The sequence below is a fragment of the Vipera ursinii genome (genome assembly GCF_947247035.1).
Source record: "Vipera ursinii genome assembly, chromosome: 3".
NCBI classification, from domain to species: domain Eukaryota; kingdom Metazoa; phylum Chordata; class Lepidosauria; order Squamata; family Viperidae; genus Vipera; species Vipera ursinii.
This window is the reverse complement of record NC_139516.1, coordinates 146,523,031-146,542,074: the sequence shown is the minus strand read 5'-3', so window position 1 is coordinate 146,542,074 and position 19,044 is coordinate 146,523,031. Positions and strand designations below refer to the sequence as shown.

The following is a 19,044-nucleotide window of genomic DNA, read 5'->3' as shown; positions in this document are numbered from 1 at the left end:
GGGGTTGTAAATTCAAGAGACTGTTTAGGTTGCCAGTATTGTAGATATAGATCACTTAGAAATAAATTATGCATGAACACCTATTTGCGTTGATATTTCAAGCAATCATTAACCCGAGTGATATGTATTTGTTTTATGAGGGCGTATATTAAAGCTAATTAATTCCAAGCCTGTTATACCATTGTTTAATGTCTGATATATGGTACCCGTTCTTGTCTGATGTACTTACAAGGAACATTAGATAATGCAATTTAGATGATCCAAGTATGGAATAAAACATTTTGTTTCCTAAGACTCAGTTCAAATTAGGTACTTGCGAGAAGGATAGGATATGTGGTCCATATACTGTATGAGTATGAAATCTTGTAGCAATGGAAAATGCTAAGTTAAGGAAAGTGAAGAAGCAACATAAGAGTACAAAAATAATAATATACTATAAAATAAACTGAGTAGTTAAAAATATTTATTTCTAGTATATTTACCTTACCAGGCATAAAAGTTTTTCCAATTTCATACAGAAATTTGTAAAACATATAGACATGTAGACCAATATGGCCTGTTTCAATATAAGTTCAACATAGTAAATATAATTGACAATCATCTGAATATAAATATACAATGGTAAAAAACACATCATACAAAATATGATCCAGAAATATTATACATAAAATTTATCATATAGATAAATCCATTGCTATTCATGTTTGCTCAGGATAAGCCTTTGATCTTAGTTTAAACTAGCTGTTGCCTTCAAATTTTATTTATAAAGAGAGTCCAACCTCTTAGTACAACTTTGGTCATCCAATTCATGTTTCATTCAATGGCACTAAATTTTTGGTGTTTTTATATATATTGAACTTCATGTATTAACAATCTTTTATCACTCCGGTTCTGATAACACTCTTTTTAAATACATGATCCACTGAAAAACAGTGAAATCTATATTCTCAAATGACACTGTATCTTTGGGATGGAGGCAATCTATTTAATTCCTTTACCACCAGATTGTAGACAAATTTAATCTGCAATCGTGAAAGTCTAAAACTAAATTAACTAAACTATAGGCAATTGTGGTTAAAGGTAAGAGGTTGAAGCCAACACTCAAAACTCACAAAATAGTTGTAATGTTAGTTTGGCAAGAGTGCAATTCCGAGCATATGAGGTAGACCTGTAATTTAGAATATGTGCCTCCATCAAAATAGCACACTTATTTGGCTTTTAATCAGGGTCAGAACTAAGGCATCTTCTCTTTCCAATCTTGATCTTTCCATTTTTGATCTTGCTTGGGTTATACTGTGGCTGAAACCTGACAAATCAAAGGAGTTGATGCTTTAAATGTTACTCTCTTTTTGGAGCTGGGACCCAAACTTGTCCATTCTTCATTTGACAGTCTTTAAAGGAGTTGGTTGAAAAAATGTTCTTTGACCCACTGGAACCAACTGAAATCCAGTAAGATGCCAGTATTTATCTGCTTTGTCAACAGTCTGAATGGAATATTTATGTGGGCTCTCCTTTACTTTACAGAGTTAATATTTAGATCAACTTTCCTTGATCTTTTCCTGAAGTGGAATGTTAAGAAGCCAAACCAAAGTCTCAGCGAAACTTTGTCAGAAAGTCTCAATGACTTGAGGACTAGAACTGGTGATCTTTCCACTACGATGTCATTTTCAGACTTTGCCAGATGTTTTGTTTTTCGTATGTTCGGTTATGCTTCAACTGCTTCGGTTTGTGCAGCTTGCTTACCAGTTTGGCAATATTGGAAGAAGCTTTGATACTGTTTCGAAGAGTATCCAACCTGCAAAAATAAAAGAGAACTCATCAATTTCAATGATCAAATATGTTGGCGCATCTATAGAGATGTCAACCATCTTAGTTGTCTTAGTCACGTGAACATTTAATTATCATTTTCTGGAAATACAATTTTTTTAATCTCTGTAACCCAGATTCACATATGAATATCTAAAGGTGTATTTTTTTTCCGTACTACTTTTGGAGATGTTATGCAAGGCATATAAATTTAAATACTCTTGCAGCATGCAAATTTACCTCACTTTGGGAAGACGTTCAGAGATAACTAATATTTGACAGATGGATAGACTCAATGACAGCAATGTGCATTGTTGGAAGACTTAAAGAACCAGTCTCGGGACAGATCATCTATTGATGGTATTACTAAAAGTTGACACCAATTTGATGGCACATATCAGTCAATATAATATATCAAGAAAAAGGGATACTAAAAGCATCTCCTTGCTAAACACCTTCATATTTGAGTTCTGTTAAAGCTGTAGCAGAAAGGAAGGATGAATGATATCTCTCCCACCATATTCAACATGGCACATGGAACAACAAGATCCCACATGCAAAATTAAAAAGAAAGCTCTGGGAACAATGGCATTATCATGTATAAGAATAGGCAACCAAACCTCATTTTAATCGAATATCTGAAAGGGGAGGGGTTGGTTATTAACAAACATTCATTCAATTAAGACTATCTCCTTGGGCAATTTGCATAACAATATCAATTGTGCCATTTACATCTTTATGCAGATGACCTTAATCAGTGCAGAAAATTGGTCAGTTCCCTGCAGAGGCTGTCAGCTCAAGGTCTGGTAAATTGATAGCTTAACTAAGAAACCTGCACATTGGGGAAAAGCCCTCTGCCAATTCAGTCTAGGGAAAATTTCGCAACTCATAAATGTCCATTTCCATAAACTGGAATCAGCTATATATACCAGTTAAGAAAATGCAGAGTCCACTCAGCTTCCACTGGGGGTGGGGGGACCAATAACCTTTCCCATGTCAGAGATTTTATGTATTCTGTTGTGGTATGAAGTACATTTATTGGAATCAATCATTTTCCAGAAGTGGAAAGGACAATTTTACCTCTTCATTTTCTTGCTTTCAGCCAGTTGATGAAATGTACACTTCAGTCCAAGCCCTTTGCAATCTCTCCCTTTAAGCAGATGTTTCCATTTCTTTTCTCTAGTGGACTGAGACCTGTTCATATCAATAAAAAAAGATGCAGCTGTGAGAAGCATTCATGCTTCTCGCCCATATTGTAGCACATTTATTAAATCTTAATCTTATTCTTCCTCTATTTTATCCTTACAACATCTATTCATTCATTCAATTGTTCAGATTTAGATAACCTATATGGTATAGGGGTTGTGAAGCAAGACTAGGACTCTACCAAGTTTGACTCTACCAAGGCCACAGAGGTTTAGTGAGGGATTCCTGGCCTTTCATCCTGCCCAACCTCTCCCATAAGGTTACAGAGGGGTAGGTTTGGAGAAAGAAGTGTATATGTGCCAATTAGAGAGTCTGAGGAAAGGAAGGATATAAATCTAATAAATGAATACCCTGGTGTTCTCCAGGATCTCATACCACTATCTTTTCCCCTGTTTCCCCCAAATTATTCTATGGAGTAGAATAAATTGAAAGGGTAACTAGCTCAAAGCCACAAAATGAGCTCCCTTGGCTAAGGTGATTCATGTTTATCATCTTAATTGCATTGATTTAGTTCAGGGATCTCCAAACATGGCCATGTTAAGACTTGTGGACTTCAACTCCCAGAATTCCTCAGTCAGTCAGATCCCTGATTTAGTTGAAGAAAATATCCGTGATCAGACAGAAGCATCCCATGTCCTCCAAATGTTAAGAGCTGCACTCTGATAGACCTCTACCATTAGTCACACTGATTGGGAATGATGACACTTGAAGTTCAAAAGAGGGCATCAATTGCCTGTCCTTGCTCAAAATCATCCATTGGGTATCTTGTCTAAATAGAGACTAGGACCCCAATGCTAACTGAACATGCCCATCTTTAATGCCACCCTGTTTCTCTAGATGCTTCAAAGTCTGTAACTTTTGGTCACTTAACTGAGTCATAGTGGCACAGTGGTTAGAATGCAGTATTGCAGGCTAATTCACCTCACTGTCAGGAGTTCAATCCCGACCAGCTCAAGGTTGACTCAGCCTTCCACCTTTTTGAGGTGGGTAAAATGAGGACCCAGATTGTTGAGGGCAATGTGCTGACATTTGTAAACCGCTTAGAGAGGACTGTAAAGTCCTGTAAAGTGGTATATAAGTCTAAATGCTAAATGTTCAGGCTACGCTAGCTCACATATTTAGAAATGAAGTAGATATACTGGAATCCAGTTTATAATCCATTCACTAAAGGCTAGAAGAAAGCAAAACAAAATTTACCTGTGCTCTGTTCCTGCCTGACAAAAGTTCATACACTTCTTGTCCTTCAGGCTAGCACAGTGGCATCTGCTGTGAGATGGCTGAAGCGTCTCAAGCGTTAAATCTTTTAGGGACCGCCTGGTTCGAGAAAGGCTTCCAAGCCCATATGGCACAATCCGCCTATCATGAAAAAATAATAGAAAAAATATTTAATGAGTAACGCGTGGCCTACAGTTCCCATCATCCCTCGCCACTGGGACCATGCTGGCAGAATCAGGCTGGAACTAGTTTGGTGTAAAACCTCTGGTTTTACCAAGCTCCATACACAGCAGTACAGTTATCTGCGAGGCCTAGGTCAGTTCAAACTTCTAATAATTTGGCACCATTAATATCCTCTTAGCAAAGAAGCACCCTGAAACTGCCTCACACACTGTGGGTAGGTCTCCCCTGAGCCAAATAATTAGAGAAGGATTGGTATGTGCTAGCAGCAGATGGCGGCTTTCAAATACTTTTCAGCATGCTTATCAAGGATTACACAACATGATTTGTTTGATAGCAGCCTGTCTTTGGCTTGCCTCTGCTAATTTGATTATAACTGCAGTTCTGCCTTACATGCGGCTAATGCAGCAGAATCCCATAGGAGAACACAGTGGCCAGATTTTGTCTTTACAGACTTTGCTCATAGTGTACCAAGCCAATTTCAGTTTAACACCACAAATGAACCAATTAAAATCAGATTTCATGCATGAAAGCAAACAGCTGAGCCTATTTGAACAGTGCTGTACTATCAGAGATATATATTTGTGTTTGTGTGTATGTGTGTATATAATACAATATGATCCAGAAAAACCTTAGGATTATGCTGTAAGCCCATGAAAATACATTGCAAAATTAAGAAATACATCCAAACAAATTTTGCTGCTGTTAATAATCCTTACTGCCCAGGCTGCAGTGTGGCACCCTTAAATTCATAGCTACAAAGGTCAAAATTGCAAAGCTACAAACTGCTTAGAAGCAAGCGGAATGCAACTGTATTAGATGTAAAGGCCAATCCAAAAGAATTGTGTCAATAAAGGTTGTCCTCGACTTACAACAGTTCATTCAGTGACCGCTCAAAGTTACAACAGCACTGAAAAAAGTGACTTATGACCGTTTTCCATTCTTACGACCATTGCACCATTCCCACGGTCGGGTGATCAAAATTCAGACACTTGGCAATTGACTCATATTTATGACGGTTGCAGTATCTTGGGGTCATGTGATCACCTTTTGCAACCTTCTGACAAGCAAAATCAGTGGGGAAGCCAGATTCACTTAACAACCACATTACAAATTTAACAACTGCAGTGATTCACTTAACAACAGTGTCAAGAAAGGACGTAAAATGAGGCAAAACTCACTTAACAAATGTCTTACCTAGCAACAGAAGCTTTGGGCTCACTTGTGGTCGTAAATCAAAAACTAGCTGTACTTGTGTTTCCAGGAAGAGTTCTGTGCTGTGCACTTGTTACGCTAACACACTCATCTTTGCACCCGCTTATTCTAACCTGGTACTCTCCCCTTCATTGAACTACAACACCCATTACCACAATCAGTACGATGGAATTCATAATCCAACATATCTGCAAAATACCAGGTTTTCTTGCTGGCTTCTTTGAAGCGCTAGGAGCAAGCAACGCTGCCCGAACCAAAAGCGCTCTCCCAAGATTATCCTGGGTTTAAAGTGCAATTAGACTTCCCATTTGTGCTCCTTTGAAATCTGGCTGATACTTCAGATAGCCCCGGCCAGATAAAGGAGGGATGTGCTGCGCTCGCCCTTAACAGAGGAATCCTAGACTAATTAAACCCAGCCGCAGGAACGATAAAAACTGCATTAATGGCTTAGTGCCAAGGAGGAGGCCCTACTTACTCGGGAGTGTTAATCCAGATGATGTCCAGGTGGCAGAAATAGACGCACTCTTTATCCATCAGGGAATAACAGGAGCAACGCTTCACTCTGCGCGGCGGCGAGGGGGCGCTCGCGGGCTGCTTGGTGCCACCCACCGCTGCATCTGAGGAAGGCAAGGAAAAAAAAAAACCGTCATTGAGGGAGGGAGAGCAAGCAGACCATTTCAGACAAGCGGACCAGACTCGGGGAAGCCTGTGGAGCGGCTTCAAGAATTGCACATTTGCTCCTCGCTGGGCGAGCTGCGTCATTAAGAAACGCAAGGGCCAGACCGGGAAATACAAACCGGCTAGTCCGCGGCGGCCGGTTTGGCACCGAAACGCCCAGCCCGTTCCGACCGTCACTTGAAGCCAACCAAGCTCTCTCTTGGCTTTGACGGTCAATTTGACTGCGAAGGCGAGCCCCACACACACACACACACACACACACACACACACACACCCCACCCCCGGTGTGTTTATCAGGCTATTCCAGTCAGCGCTTCCGAACCCCAAGGCAGCGCGGTTCGTGGGAAGTGTTAGTCCCCAAGAGTTGCAGGGAACCTGGATTGACTACCTCCCCTTTCCAGTCAGTTTCCGAAGACCGTGCGCTTCAGTGGGATCGTCCAAACAGAAGTTGGTCTTCAAAACAAACTTGAGACTGCAATTCCCCAAATGCCAAACCCAGCACTTGTGAATGACGCGGGGCTGGGAAAAAGCTATCGGAACTATCGGGATATAAATGGAATTAAAATAAAATAAAAATAAATAAAATAAACTCGCGCTCGGCTGCCAAAAGAGAGGTTGCTTCAATTGGGAGCTAGTTTTTTTTTAAATTTTAATTCCATTTATATCCCGCCCTTCTCCGAAGACTCAGGGCGGCTTACAAGCTTAGCAGTAGCCTTCATTCTATGTATATGCCTGCTTATTAGGGCTTTCACACACACCCCAAGCGGCATTATTACAAAGTCAGCTTAATTGCCCCCAACAATCTGGGTCCTCATTTTACCTACATCGGAAGGATGGAAGGCTGAGTGAACCTTGAGCCTGGTGGGATGCGAACCTGCACTAATTGCAGGCAGCTGGTGTAACCTCTAGTTGGCACAATACGGTAAACTATAAATCGTGGTTTACATAGCACAGTGGCTGAGCCAAAGCCGAGCAAGGAGGTACGAGCCCTTGCCAGCCTACAATTGTTTGGGTTCGGCGTATCGTAGGAATACAATCGTAGTGGTTTATTCAGCTTTAGCACGTTGGGGGAATTGCAGCTGAGGATGCCCAGTTTTAAGCCCATTTACCTCGCCTTCTTTAAATCAATGGATTCATTCTCTCCTAATTATATGGAGCGCTTGGTGTTCTCTGAGCTTGGTTGCTTGCTTTCAGACGTTTCATTACCCAGTTAGGTAACGGCATCAGCGCTAGCGAGCGTGGGGTTTGCTAGTGAACGTCTCTGAATTCTTTTTGGGTCACAGTCACCCGCTCAAGTGTCCCAAGATTTTGCTGCCTGAATCTCTTTAACTTTTCAACTCTTGAATCATCCCTCTGGCTAATCGCCTAGAGCTAGTGAACCCAGCAGCCAGAACTGTTCCCCCCACCACCACCCCACCTAGGAAGTATTTCTTAAAAAGAACTTTATTGCTAACACCTGCTCCCCAACCTTGGTTCGTGCTTAAAATTGTAAGCCGCCCTGAGTCTTCGGAGACGGGTGGGATATAAATGGGATTTAAAAAAAAACAAACCCTCCACCAGGTAAACCAAATTTGCAACGGCCACCTCTAAACAGCGAGGTAAAGCAGTCGACTCCGCCCGCCTCTCGGAGCAGACTTCGCCTGCGGGATAGAATCTGGGACCAGCTAGTTATTTCGGATGAATTGCCTTGAGGACCGTAGCCCTGGAGAGGGCCCCTTAGCCAGGCTAAGCAAGCTCCTGACCTGGCTGAGGAAACGCTTTTCGGCCAGAGAGCATCAAAGAAGTTTCGCAGTCTTCCTTGGACGGAGGCAGTCTATCGGCAAAAAAGCCCAACCTGGGCTAAGAAAGACATTTATTTGCGAGAAGCGTTCAGAGTGCCAGAGGGCTCCTCAACTTACCCGCGTGCTGAGCCCCCTGGCTGATCACGAAAAGCAAGGGAAGAAGGATCATCCGCTTGTAATCCATCCCGACGGTTCCCTCCGGCTCACTCAACCCCAGGGGCGGGCAGTGCAATTTAAACGCCTTCTAAAAAAAAAAAAAAAACCCGCTGCAATCCCGAGGCAGCTTCGGCGCAGGCAGACACACGAAGCGGAGCGACCCGTCCGATCGCTCGGTTCCCCCGAAGCCACCGAGCTAAGCCCCCCCTGGCCGCACTCCGCTGGGCAAGCCGAGAGGAAGGCTGCGCGCAAAAGAGGAGGGGTTGGTGGAGCAGGTGGGCAGGCGCCGCCGCTGCTGCTGCTGCTGCTGCTGCTTCCACAGCGAGGCTCCGCGAGCGTTTCTGACTTCGGTGGACTCTCGGCGGCTCCTTTTATACGCGCCCCCGGAGAGCGGAGTAAACAAATCCGACTTTATTATGTTATTGTGTTATTAGTCACCCGGAGTCAACGTGCAGGAGAAGATAAGGGCAGGCTGGAAAGGAAATCGCTGCAAGCTTCAGAGAGGCAGACGCCGTCTGGCCAGGGTTACACAGGAAAATAAATACGCGGCGCAGACTTTTTTTAGGAAAGGAAGGCACCCGAGAACGAAGGGCAACCTTCGGCACTTGGCCCACAGGGGGCGCACTGCTCGCCAAGAACCACGGCCAGGTTTCCCCCTTCCCCCCTCCCGCCCGCCCCGACTTTATTTTATTTTTATTTTATTTTAATTCCATTTATATCCCGCCCTTCTCCGAAGACTCAGGGCGGCTTACAAGCTTAGCAGTAGCCTTCATTCTATGTATATGCCTGCTTATTAGGGCTTTCACACACACACCCCCAAGCGGCATTATTACAAAGTCAGCTTAATTGCCCCCAACAATCTGTATACAATATTTGTATAGTGAATTCTTTCTGGTGTAGAATTGAACAATAAGGAGCCTCATTATATCTTTCCCTGATTAAGCAAGCACGTTCCCTTTGTTTTTCCTCACCCGTGGACCAATTCCTTAACTGATTTCACTCCCGTTTTGAATTTCACAAATGTCTTCCAAATATGGTTAGGTGATAATTACTCTCCACCCAGATCGCCAACCCATCCGAACTAGCTAGTGTGAACCGAGTTCCAAATACTGGGGTGGGCAACAGGTTTGGGCAAATATTGGAGTGGGCAACGGGTTTGAGCAGATTGATCTATTATGGTATTGATTTTTTTAAAAAACTACCCAAGTATTTCGTTTCACAGACTGCAAATTTCTATTCAAGAAATAAACCCGTCTTGTAAAATAACAGTTATATTGGAGCTGCGGTTTTCCTATCATTCCTCTAAGATGATACTCATGATCATCTTTGTACTTTAATCATGATCATCATTGTACTGTATTGCAGAACAGCTCCTTGAAATGGAGCCTTCTTGCAAAGTCCATCTTAAATAACACTCATTCCAGACAAATGTTCTTCAGACTTTGTTCACAGCAACAGTGCAAATGAGCTCTCCTAGATTTAAGCCTAGCTTTGAGTAGTGTTGTGGTTTTCCCTTAAATGAGACTTTTCTCATTTAAGCAGTTTTTCGGAGCTGATTGACACCTGGGGAAAAATCAGTTCTGTTGAAGGAAGAAGATTGAAACTAGACATGCTCTGTTCAAAAGCACAAGGGTGCCTTGATTGCTATTGGGTATCATTCATGCAATAGAGATGACTTTATGAAAAATGTACTGACCAAGACACACACAAACACACATACATACATACAAGAGGTGAAGTAGAACCAAACATTATGAACGAATTATTGATGGGTCCTTGGTGCTCTTTGACCTTGCTTATTTTCTTGGAGACATTTCATTACCCAACTAGGTAACATCATCGATGCTAATAAGGAGTGCATTTTGCTGTCAGTTTATATTCTAGTGGCTTTCCCTGTTAGTGTTGGTGGGGATGGTCTTAGAGATTCTTTGGTTTGCTGTTAGCTTCTTTGGCAGTTTCATGACTGGGGTATTGTTTATTTGATTGTTTACTTGATTGTAAAGTGGGACTTACTAGAAACAGGTTCCTTAGTTTTGCACCTGCAATGCACTGTCAGATTACATTGCCAACCTTCTGCAGCAATTGCCTATTTTTGATAGCATGGCTGTATTCTTTTCACCTTCCCTCTCAAAACCAAGATGTAAAATAGTGCATGTGCCCTCACATTCACGCATACAAAGCAAGCCAGAATTTCAAACTTGATCCCTCTGTGGATGTTACACAGTTACTGGCCAGGCTCCCAGGAGCCTTTAGAGGTCAAAAAAAAGGTGCATGCTTGGCCCAGAAAAAAATGTGTATGGTACTTTTGCAGAGGAAGAGAAAGAGAACAGTGAAATTTCATTCTTTCGAGTTTGTGGGTCTCTGCCAAGTGCACTTCCTCTACCTTTGCCCCTCTGGTCACTGAGCAAGATCAGTGCCTTTTTTTTCTTCTCTTTATTTCCAGTTTTCACGGGTCCTGGTTGGGCTGATATTTTTAAATATATATTTTAAACATATGTGTTGTATAGTATATAAATATAATAGTAATAGCATTTTAAAAAAAATCTGTGCATTGACAAAATTTTCATCAGTTGATTGCAAAAGGCCACACTGTTTGGATCCATAGATAGAGTATGCTGATACATTATGATATCCTAAGTTCTTGGGAAGAACTTGGTTATATGAAGGCGAACACCATCTAAAGAACTGGCAGCTGTTCACATTCTTGTGAACAGATAATAATAGCATCCTGCAACAATACCTTTAATATCAAGAGCTGTGGTGGTGCAGAGGTTAGAATGCAGTATTGCAGGCTAATTCTGCCGACTGCCAGCAGTTCGATTATGACTGGTTCAATGTTGACTCAGCCTTCCATCCTACAGTGGTCACTAAAAGGAGGGCCCAGATTGTTGGGGTTAATATACTGACGCTGTAAAAACACTTAGAGAGGGCTGTGTAGCACTAAGAAGCAGAATATAAGCCTAAGGGCTAGTGCTAGTGCTATTAAACTAGGGTTATCTGCCTAACCCAAGTCCTTGGAAGGATTCTGATAGGTGGGTAAATATGCCAAATCCATTCTTAAACAGCAGACTGACTGTGCTAATAATAATATAATAATCATAATCATAATAACAGCAGCAGCAGCAGCAGCAGCATGCCATCCAATTTCCAGCAGCTCTGGACAGTTTAAAATTGTTATAGAGAACAATACAAAAAACATGAAACAGCAGAAGGCAAAGGGACAACGATGGCAGAGGGGAACAGAAAGGAGGAAAGGGATCTCAATCATCCTCTCCAAAGGCCTGGGCCCTCTGAAATCCCAGTTTGTCCATAAAACTCTTTGCTTTTGGATATGCTGATAGGCATTCAACCACCCAACCGTGCTTTTAGGAAGAATAATCATACAGCAGTCATCAGATCGATGCAGACACCACTGCATGAACTGACATTTCCTAGTTCTAAATGACACACTAAAATGAAGAATATGATGTAGAGTATTGAAAAACATAATTTCCTTAAATCTGGAGGAGTTTTAAAAGTACGTGTCTGTTAACGAATGTTTGAAAATAGGGGGGGGGGAAATATGGGTGATAAAAAAAGTGATTTCAGGCTTTTGAAGAATATATGGGTTGGGTCTTAGGCAGGTAGTTAGGAAAGTGTCCCTAGTAAATTTTAATTGTCCAGTCTGGATGAAAAGAGAGCACTTGTGGATCATGTAATCATCAAATTACTAATTTGTTTTGTTCCCCTCAACACTGTGGCTTAATGAAATACCCAATGAACAACTGGGAGTAAAGATCTTTCTTTGCTCTTATCAGAGCTGTTACATTTCTGGCACTTGACATGTTAGGTTTACACGTGGTATCTAGGAACCTCCCTGTTGTGAACAATTTCACCTGCTATTTCTTGAATAACAAGTATTGTTGTTGTTAGCTGCGAAGTCGTGTCCGACTCATCGCGACCCTATGGACAACGTTCCTCCAGGCCTTCCTGTCTTCCACCATCTTCTGGAGTCCATTTAAGCTCACGCCTACTGCTTCAGTGACTCCATCCAGCCACCTCATTCTCTGTCGTCCCCTTCTTCTATTGCCCTCGATCTTTCCCAGCATTAGGCTCTTCTCCAGTGAATCCTTCTTTCTCATTAGGTGGCCAAAGTATTTGAGTTTTAGCTTCAGGATCTGGCCTTCTAAAGAGCAGTCAGGATTGATCTCCTCTAGGACTGACCGGTTTGATCGCCTTGCAGTCCAAGGGACTCGCAGGAGTCTTCTCCAGCACCAGAGTTCAAAGGCCTCAATTCTTTGGCGCTCAGCCTTTCTTATGGTCCAACTTTCACTGCCATACATTGCAACTGGGAAGACCATAACAAGTATAGTTAAAGGTAAAGATAAACAAACAAAGTGACAAAAATACAATCCTTACTAGCCTGGACCATCTGTTATTTTAAAAGAACCATCTTAACAAAGATCTGGACCTTTTTGTAAAAAGCCTTTTTCTTGACTATTTCTGTGCTTTGAGAAATAGCTGGATTAACAGTAAACCAAAATGTATTCACTATACCACAAAAAGCTTTCTTTGCCCATCAAGCTTTTGTTCAAGATAAGAGAGGCCACTTAATACTTTTCACCCCTCCAGTATTAATCCTAAAAATACCCTGGACTTTTTTGGGGGGAGGGGTGGAACCTTGATATTTAGTGGAGAAATTCACATTTTCATTACGTTCTATTCTTTTGTTTTTCACTATTCGGTGTACAGCCTAGTAATAATATATTTAAGAAGTTTGGGAAACATGCATCTGGCCCTCCACTTTTAGTCCCACAACAACCTTATAAATAGTTTAAATAGGAAGAAGGTGAATGTTCACAATCACAGCCCTATTATAAAAGAGGACAAGAATTCTTTATCAGGTATAATTGTGTATATTTGCATATACTGTATACACATTTGGAGCAGAATGACTTTTGTGATTCTGGAAGGTCTTTTAAAATCAATCTCTCTCTCTCTCTCTCTCTCTCTCTCTCTCTCTCTCTCTCTCTCTCTCTCTCTGTGTGTGTGTGTGTGTGTGTGTGTTATAGATTTCTCTGTGTCCTTCTGTGACCTGGATTCAAAAGATTCCACCCTATCTTGGGAAGGTTTGATCTCTTTGGTTCTTTCACTCTGTTGAGCCAGGGGACATTACTGTTCCATAATTAGAAGCCTAATCATTCAGAAATGGTGCATCATTGAAGCCCCACACACCTTTTGTCCTTGGGAGCCACATCTGTGAGGATTAGCGGACCTTTGAAGTCCCCTCCGCAGCCCCTGTTCATCCTTTGTTGCAGGCCACAAAACATATATTCTTAAACCTCAAACATCTGCAGGCATTAACAGTTAATTAGCGCTGCAATTTGCTTTCCACAGACAGCCGGATTTTAACTGGGAAGCACCATTGTAAGGCCCAGTTTGGAGTGGTTAGGCCTAGTGCTCCAAAGGTGGGCATTGTTTGAGAAGTGATTCGAACTGACAGCCTGGAAGCTCTGGCACTTTGGATTACAACCTTGCTTCAGCGTTGGAGGAGTTTGGCCCGCCTGCTGGAAAGAGGCATGGTAAAGCACACCACCCAAATCTGGGCACTCACCCACATCAAAGAGCTTCCATTGTCATGCCCTCCCTTCCCGCTGCATTCTTCCAACGTTGATGAAGTCATAATTTAAAAGATGCAAGAGGGGGGGAAATCTCTTACTTCAGGCATATTTGTGGACACTTGTCCAATAAATCACTGAAATATATTCCAGCCTCAGTGCTTAGTTCACTAATTTACACTTATCTTGCTACTAGGTCAGGGGTCTTCAAACTTGGCCCTTTTATGACTTGTGGACTTCAACTCCCAGAATTCCTCAGCCAGTGTGCCTGGCTGAGGAATTCTGGGAGTTGAAGTCCACAAGTCATAAAAGGGCCAAGTTTGAAGATCCCTGTACTATATGATCACACTCAAGGCACTTCATAGCTGTATAGAAAAATTCAAAGCAAATTATAACAAATCTGGAATGTCGCTAAACTATATTAATAAAACAGCAGTTTACTTAGTGGCAAACTAGCATCCTAAATCAAAGGCAATTTTATAATTATAACTCTGCACAACATATCTGCCCATGGTTTATTCAACCCAATTTTTTTGGTTTTGCAAAACATAAGGAATCATATATTTATTGCATGGCTTAGTTTAACACGATGCACTACTAGGCTAAAATGCAGCAGGCCAACTTGTGATTCGGTGTGTCACGCAAAGGCAAGCTACAGTATGGTCTGTGCAGAACGGGAAAATTGTCTGTTCCTTATATCTACTGAATCTTCTCCTAAAGATGCAGTGGTAAGTTCACACAGACAAAGTACAAAGTTTTCCATGATTGTGGCATTGCTATTCAACTGAGATGGTCAATTATTCAATGCTCACTAGAGTAAAAAGACAACTGACACACTTTTTAAAAATGCATTTAGTAACTAAGTGATTATGATCTTTCATCTGTACAAAAAAGGCCAGAGAAATAACACTTATAGAATTTGTGTGTATATACACCCAGAAACACACATGCACACACAACATACAGAGAGAGCACACAGAGAGAGCTCACATTAAGTATATTTGGGCACGATTTCTTCAATTTTCCTGGGGTTTTTTTTCTGGGCATGGATCTCTTAATAAGAACAGTAGGTCTTCTGGTTCCTTCCTAGAAACAGAAGCGTGATCATTTCTAATCTAATAAACAGTGCAATAATACATAAGCTATGGGTTCAGTACCATAATGAGCCCATAGGATCTCAATGGGCACTGAAACTCTCCTTTCCAAATGACTTTGTTTGTTTATACGTGTAACTGTTCTTCTCTGACGTTCAGCTGCCAAGCCTAGTGAGATAGTTGGCTGTAGTACATCTTTCTCTAGAATCATCCATTTGAATATAGAACACATTGTTTTATCATCACTTCAATATTTCCCAATAGCAAGGGTTCTTTGTATTTACAAATAGTTGGGCCATGGTGGCTCACGTGGTTAGGACGGTGGTGTGTCCATTAGCAGTCTCGTGTTTGAGACCCGGTTGCCGCCACATGGTGGGATGGCCTTCTGTCACTCACTCCACGAAAGCATGTTATCGCGAGTGGATAGAGGAGTACCTCTTCACTGAGCAACTTAATGGAGATATGAAAGGAGCCCCCAACTTCGGGCAATGGTGATGTCACCCATTGATTCTTCCGCCACCAAAGCGCATCAATGCTTCCGACATAATTTTGTATTTTGCATTGTATGACACAGAAGCATACAAAATACATCTTTGATCTCATGTCTTCCTTGTTAAAAATTAAGTTAACAGGCAGGCATGCTGAGGGGCTAACAATGTGACCCTAGACATGTTTACTGAGAAGTATGTTTCATTGTGTTCCATGCTATGATAGCTACTGGTTTGTAACCTAAGGGAGTTATGTGACATATTTTACATAAGACAGTCTACTTCAGGGGTGTCCAACCTTGGCAACTTTAAGACTTGTGGAATTCAACTTCCAGAATTCCCCAGCTATCACTGGGGAATTTTGGGAGGTGTAGTCCACAAGCCTTAAAGTTGCCAGGATTGGACACCCCTATTCTACTTTCTGAAAGGCTGTCCCAGCCAACTCCAAGGTAAAGGTTCAGAACTGTAATAAGGAAAAATAGGAATCATGCTTTTCACCAATACCATAGCAATCACTTAGGTTCTGACTGAACTGCTCACCTCTAACAGTTTTAGTCCAACTGACTGTGGATAGCTAGATTACAGTTCTATTTAGATTATGGAATTGCATCCACATGTCCATGTATACCTATAATTTAGCATGCATTGCTTTTGTGAAATGCTTCTTCTAGTTTCTAGTGATGCTCTTCTGGTGATGCTTAAATGGTCACCAGATACAAATTGTGTTGGAAAAAGTAATAATAAAAGAAAAAAAAGGAAGTGCATTTTCAAGGACTCCCCACCCCTGTAACCCCAAGACATATGAATGCACTGATAAAACATGCTGTTATGAATGTATCTGCTCAACCTTTTTTTAAAAAAATCCAGATACAATATTGTGTTTGATTGCCAGTGAGGATGTTTCTTCCCACACATACATTCCAGGATGATATCTCCAAACCCAGCTGCATTCCTTTAGGACCACAGATGAGAGAGAGAAAAAGAGAAAATGATTGAGCTCTTGAGTAGTTCCACCCATGGGGGAGGATGGGATAGGATGCGCATAGTTTGCCTGCCCATTTTTCACCTGGTTTTGGAAATAAAATCACTGATGTTTCCAGTGCTGCTGAATTGGTGTCTAGCAGTTAAGAGGTCAATACTTGCAATTTCCCCATCATTGCTGGAGGAAGCTGCTCATTCTGATGAAGAAGGTCCTGTGAAAGCAGAAAAATAGGCTATGTCCACACAGGATGCTTAGCCTGGTGATGTTTTCTGGGTTTGCTCAAAACGCTGAACAATTAACCAACCAAACAGATGTTAAGAGACAGACAAATAAACAAGTCAATGCTATCCAAATTTTCCACATTGTACAAATGCAGCAACTAAGTCTTTCAACTTGTTTGGTTAAACGTATTATGCAGACTTAAGCAAACATTATGAATCAGGATATAAGCCATAATTCAATATCCCTGAGGACTAAACTCTTGTACAGTGGTGTTGGATTTATTAACATGGCCTATAACACATTCCCCAAATTGCCCTAGTTATTTTCTTTATTACTTTGCTCCTGTCCACTGCCTTAATCAGATTCATTTGGTAATGAGTTTGAATGAGCTATCAAATAGAATGAGTTTTGGCTTTGTTGCCTGTTTCAGATTTGTTGCCATATATTAAAAGGAATTGATTTCAAAATTTGAGAGGACCTGGGCAGCTCTCCATCAAGGGTTGTGATTAAAGAAGTGGCACTATTGAAAGAGGAAGGAATCCACTCAGCCAGAATCAAATCAAATCAGCAAAGAATGAATGCTTGGATTTTGCTCCTAGCTATCGTAAGGGAAGGGTTTTGTAAAAAAATACATTAGTTCTTAAGAGTATTTTCCTACAAAACTGTGAAATGGTAAACAACCCACAATTTCTGAACCTGCATAGAGGGCATTCAGTAATGAAATTTGGGAGAAAATGCGAACTAATTCAGTAGGCACTGTACTGTATTATATACTGCATAATACTATATTTTTACAGTAATAATAATGGTAATAGCCCTTTGTATGATGGAAGCTTTCAAACACCTATTTTTTTTTCTACATTTAAAACTCTATGGATGACTAGTGACCATACTGAAAACAGGATATTCTACCCTATTTATCTGTCCAGCAGCAATTGGGTTTGGATCTATTTGGGGAAATAAATGTCATGACATGAAGAAAAAAAATGCACAGGTGTTGGCCTTGCCTGGTGACCAAATATTAAATTATAAGCCCATGTGACTTTATCAGGTAGGACTTTTGGACCTTCGCATTATAATGGAGATTGTATTAATTGGCACCTTGTCATTCTTCCATAGTGAATTTGACCTACATGCTTTCTTCCACTGAAACACAACTTCTGAGAGTGGACCAACCTGTCCCCCTGAGTTTGTGTCGGATCTGAGTGATTTGGATTACATTGCACAGCTGCTGCTGCTGTTGTTGATTTGTCTTTTTAAGGTGTTCCTATTTATGATCTGTTCTATTTCACTGAATGTCTATATTCTATCAACGTCAACACTAAATAAATGCTCCAAGTCTAGATATCTATGGATATTCTCAATCATTCAAGTCGTAGTTGTCCCAAAGGTGCTTTTTCCAAAAGCAACCTCGACTTCCTTCTTGTTTTTTCTTTGAAAATGATTGAACTGAATAAGCTTCTTGGATGAGAAGCGAAATGTTTTCAAAGAAAAAAAAAACCCAAGAAAGTTCAATCGCCTTATGGAAAAAGCACCTTTGGGATCCCAAATCTAGATCGACTTAGCAACAGGGTGGTAGATGTGTGCTCTTCTTCTTCAGATCCTGCCTTGATGACAAGCCTTTGCTAGGTTCTTCAAAATGTAGGATTCAAGAAAACAAGGTAAGAAATGCATTCAGTTGCCTTGTTAGGCAGGAGATGTGTCACCTGGGAAGCTGCAATCTACACTGGGGGTTGGGAGTATCACACTGGGGGAAAATTACCTCTTTATCTGGGAATGAATGCTAATGTCTGTCTTCCTCCTGAACAGGCAGATAGGATTATATAAGAAGTACACAATCCATCCTTATCTTGTGCCACATTTTTCTAGCGCTGATCCCAGGTATGAGTTGTTCCTTGAAAAGACTGGTTCTTCTCTAGCAATGGTATTGCTTTAGTAGAAGAATCAAGCCACAAGATGGTGCTGCACTCTACATTTTTATAGTAGTAAAAACAAAAAAAACCTGGAATGGAGTAAAATGCAAAGTAGAGTTTAGTAGTAGTCAGCGGTAACTTTTTTTTTTTTGCAATGCTTTTAGTAGTGGAACAAAAAATCAACCTTCCTGCTTCCTCCATATAAAAATAAGGTGGGATAATTAAGCCAAAGGAGTCGATACAACTTGAAGACACAATCAATTTTAGAGAACCAGGAACAGAGCTTTGCAGACATTCTTTTAAATTTCCGCTGAGCAATGAGGATCATTAGGAGATGTTAAGCTAATCAGTGGTAACACTGTGTTGTACCAAGGCAGGAGTTTTTAAAACACGTTTGTTGAACAAGGCATCATGGCATGGTTTGCACATAGTGTTAAATACTAATGAGAGGTCATGTCAAGCTGAAAGCAAGCCAACCATATTAGGCTTAATGGCTTCATGTTGTATGAAC

The 19,044-nt window shown here is 41.1% G+C and overlaps 1 protein-coding gene across 1 annotated transcript; it reads right to left on the bottom strand.

The window, feature by feature from the left end:
• Nucleotides 1–300: 300 nt before the first annotated feature.
• Nucleotides 301–8,743, bottom strand: EDN1 (endothelin 1). Its single transcript, XM_083357634.1, has 5 exons — nucleotides 8,199–8,743; nucleotides 6,098–6,239; nucleotides 4,210–4,368; nucleotides 2,887–3,000; nucleotides 301–1,795 (listed from the first exon to the last, which is right to left on the bottom strand). The coding sequence occupies exons 1-5, from the start codon at nucleotides 8,263–8,265 to the stop codon at nucleotides 1,654–1,656; spliced, it is 624 nt and encodes a 207-aa protein (XP_083213760.1). The 5' UTR covers nucleotides 8,266–8,743; the 3' UTR covers nucleotides 301–1,653.
• Nucleotides 8,744–19,044: the final 10,301 nt, after the last annotated feature.

Bases quoted from the DNA above. Each gene is read 5' to 3' on its own strand.
- EDN1 (XM_083357634.1), bottom strand. From the start codon at position 8,265: ATGGATTACAAGCGGATGATCCTTCTTCCCTTGCTTTTCGTGATCAGC. The intron at 4,369-6,097 runs GTAAGTAGGGCC...TTTTCATGATAG, and splicing joins ATCTGGATTAACACTCCCGA to GCGGATTGTGCCATATGGGC. The intron at 1,796-2,886 runs GTAAAATTGTCC...TTATTTTTGCAG, and splicing joins GAAAGCAAGAAAATGAAGAG to GTTGGATACTCTTCGAAACA.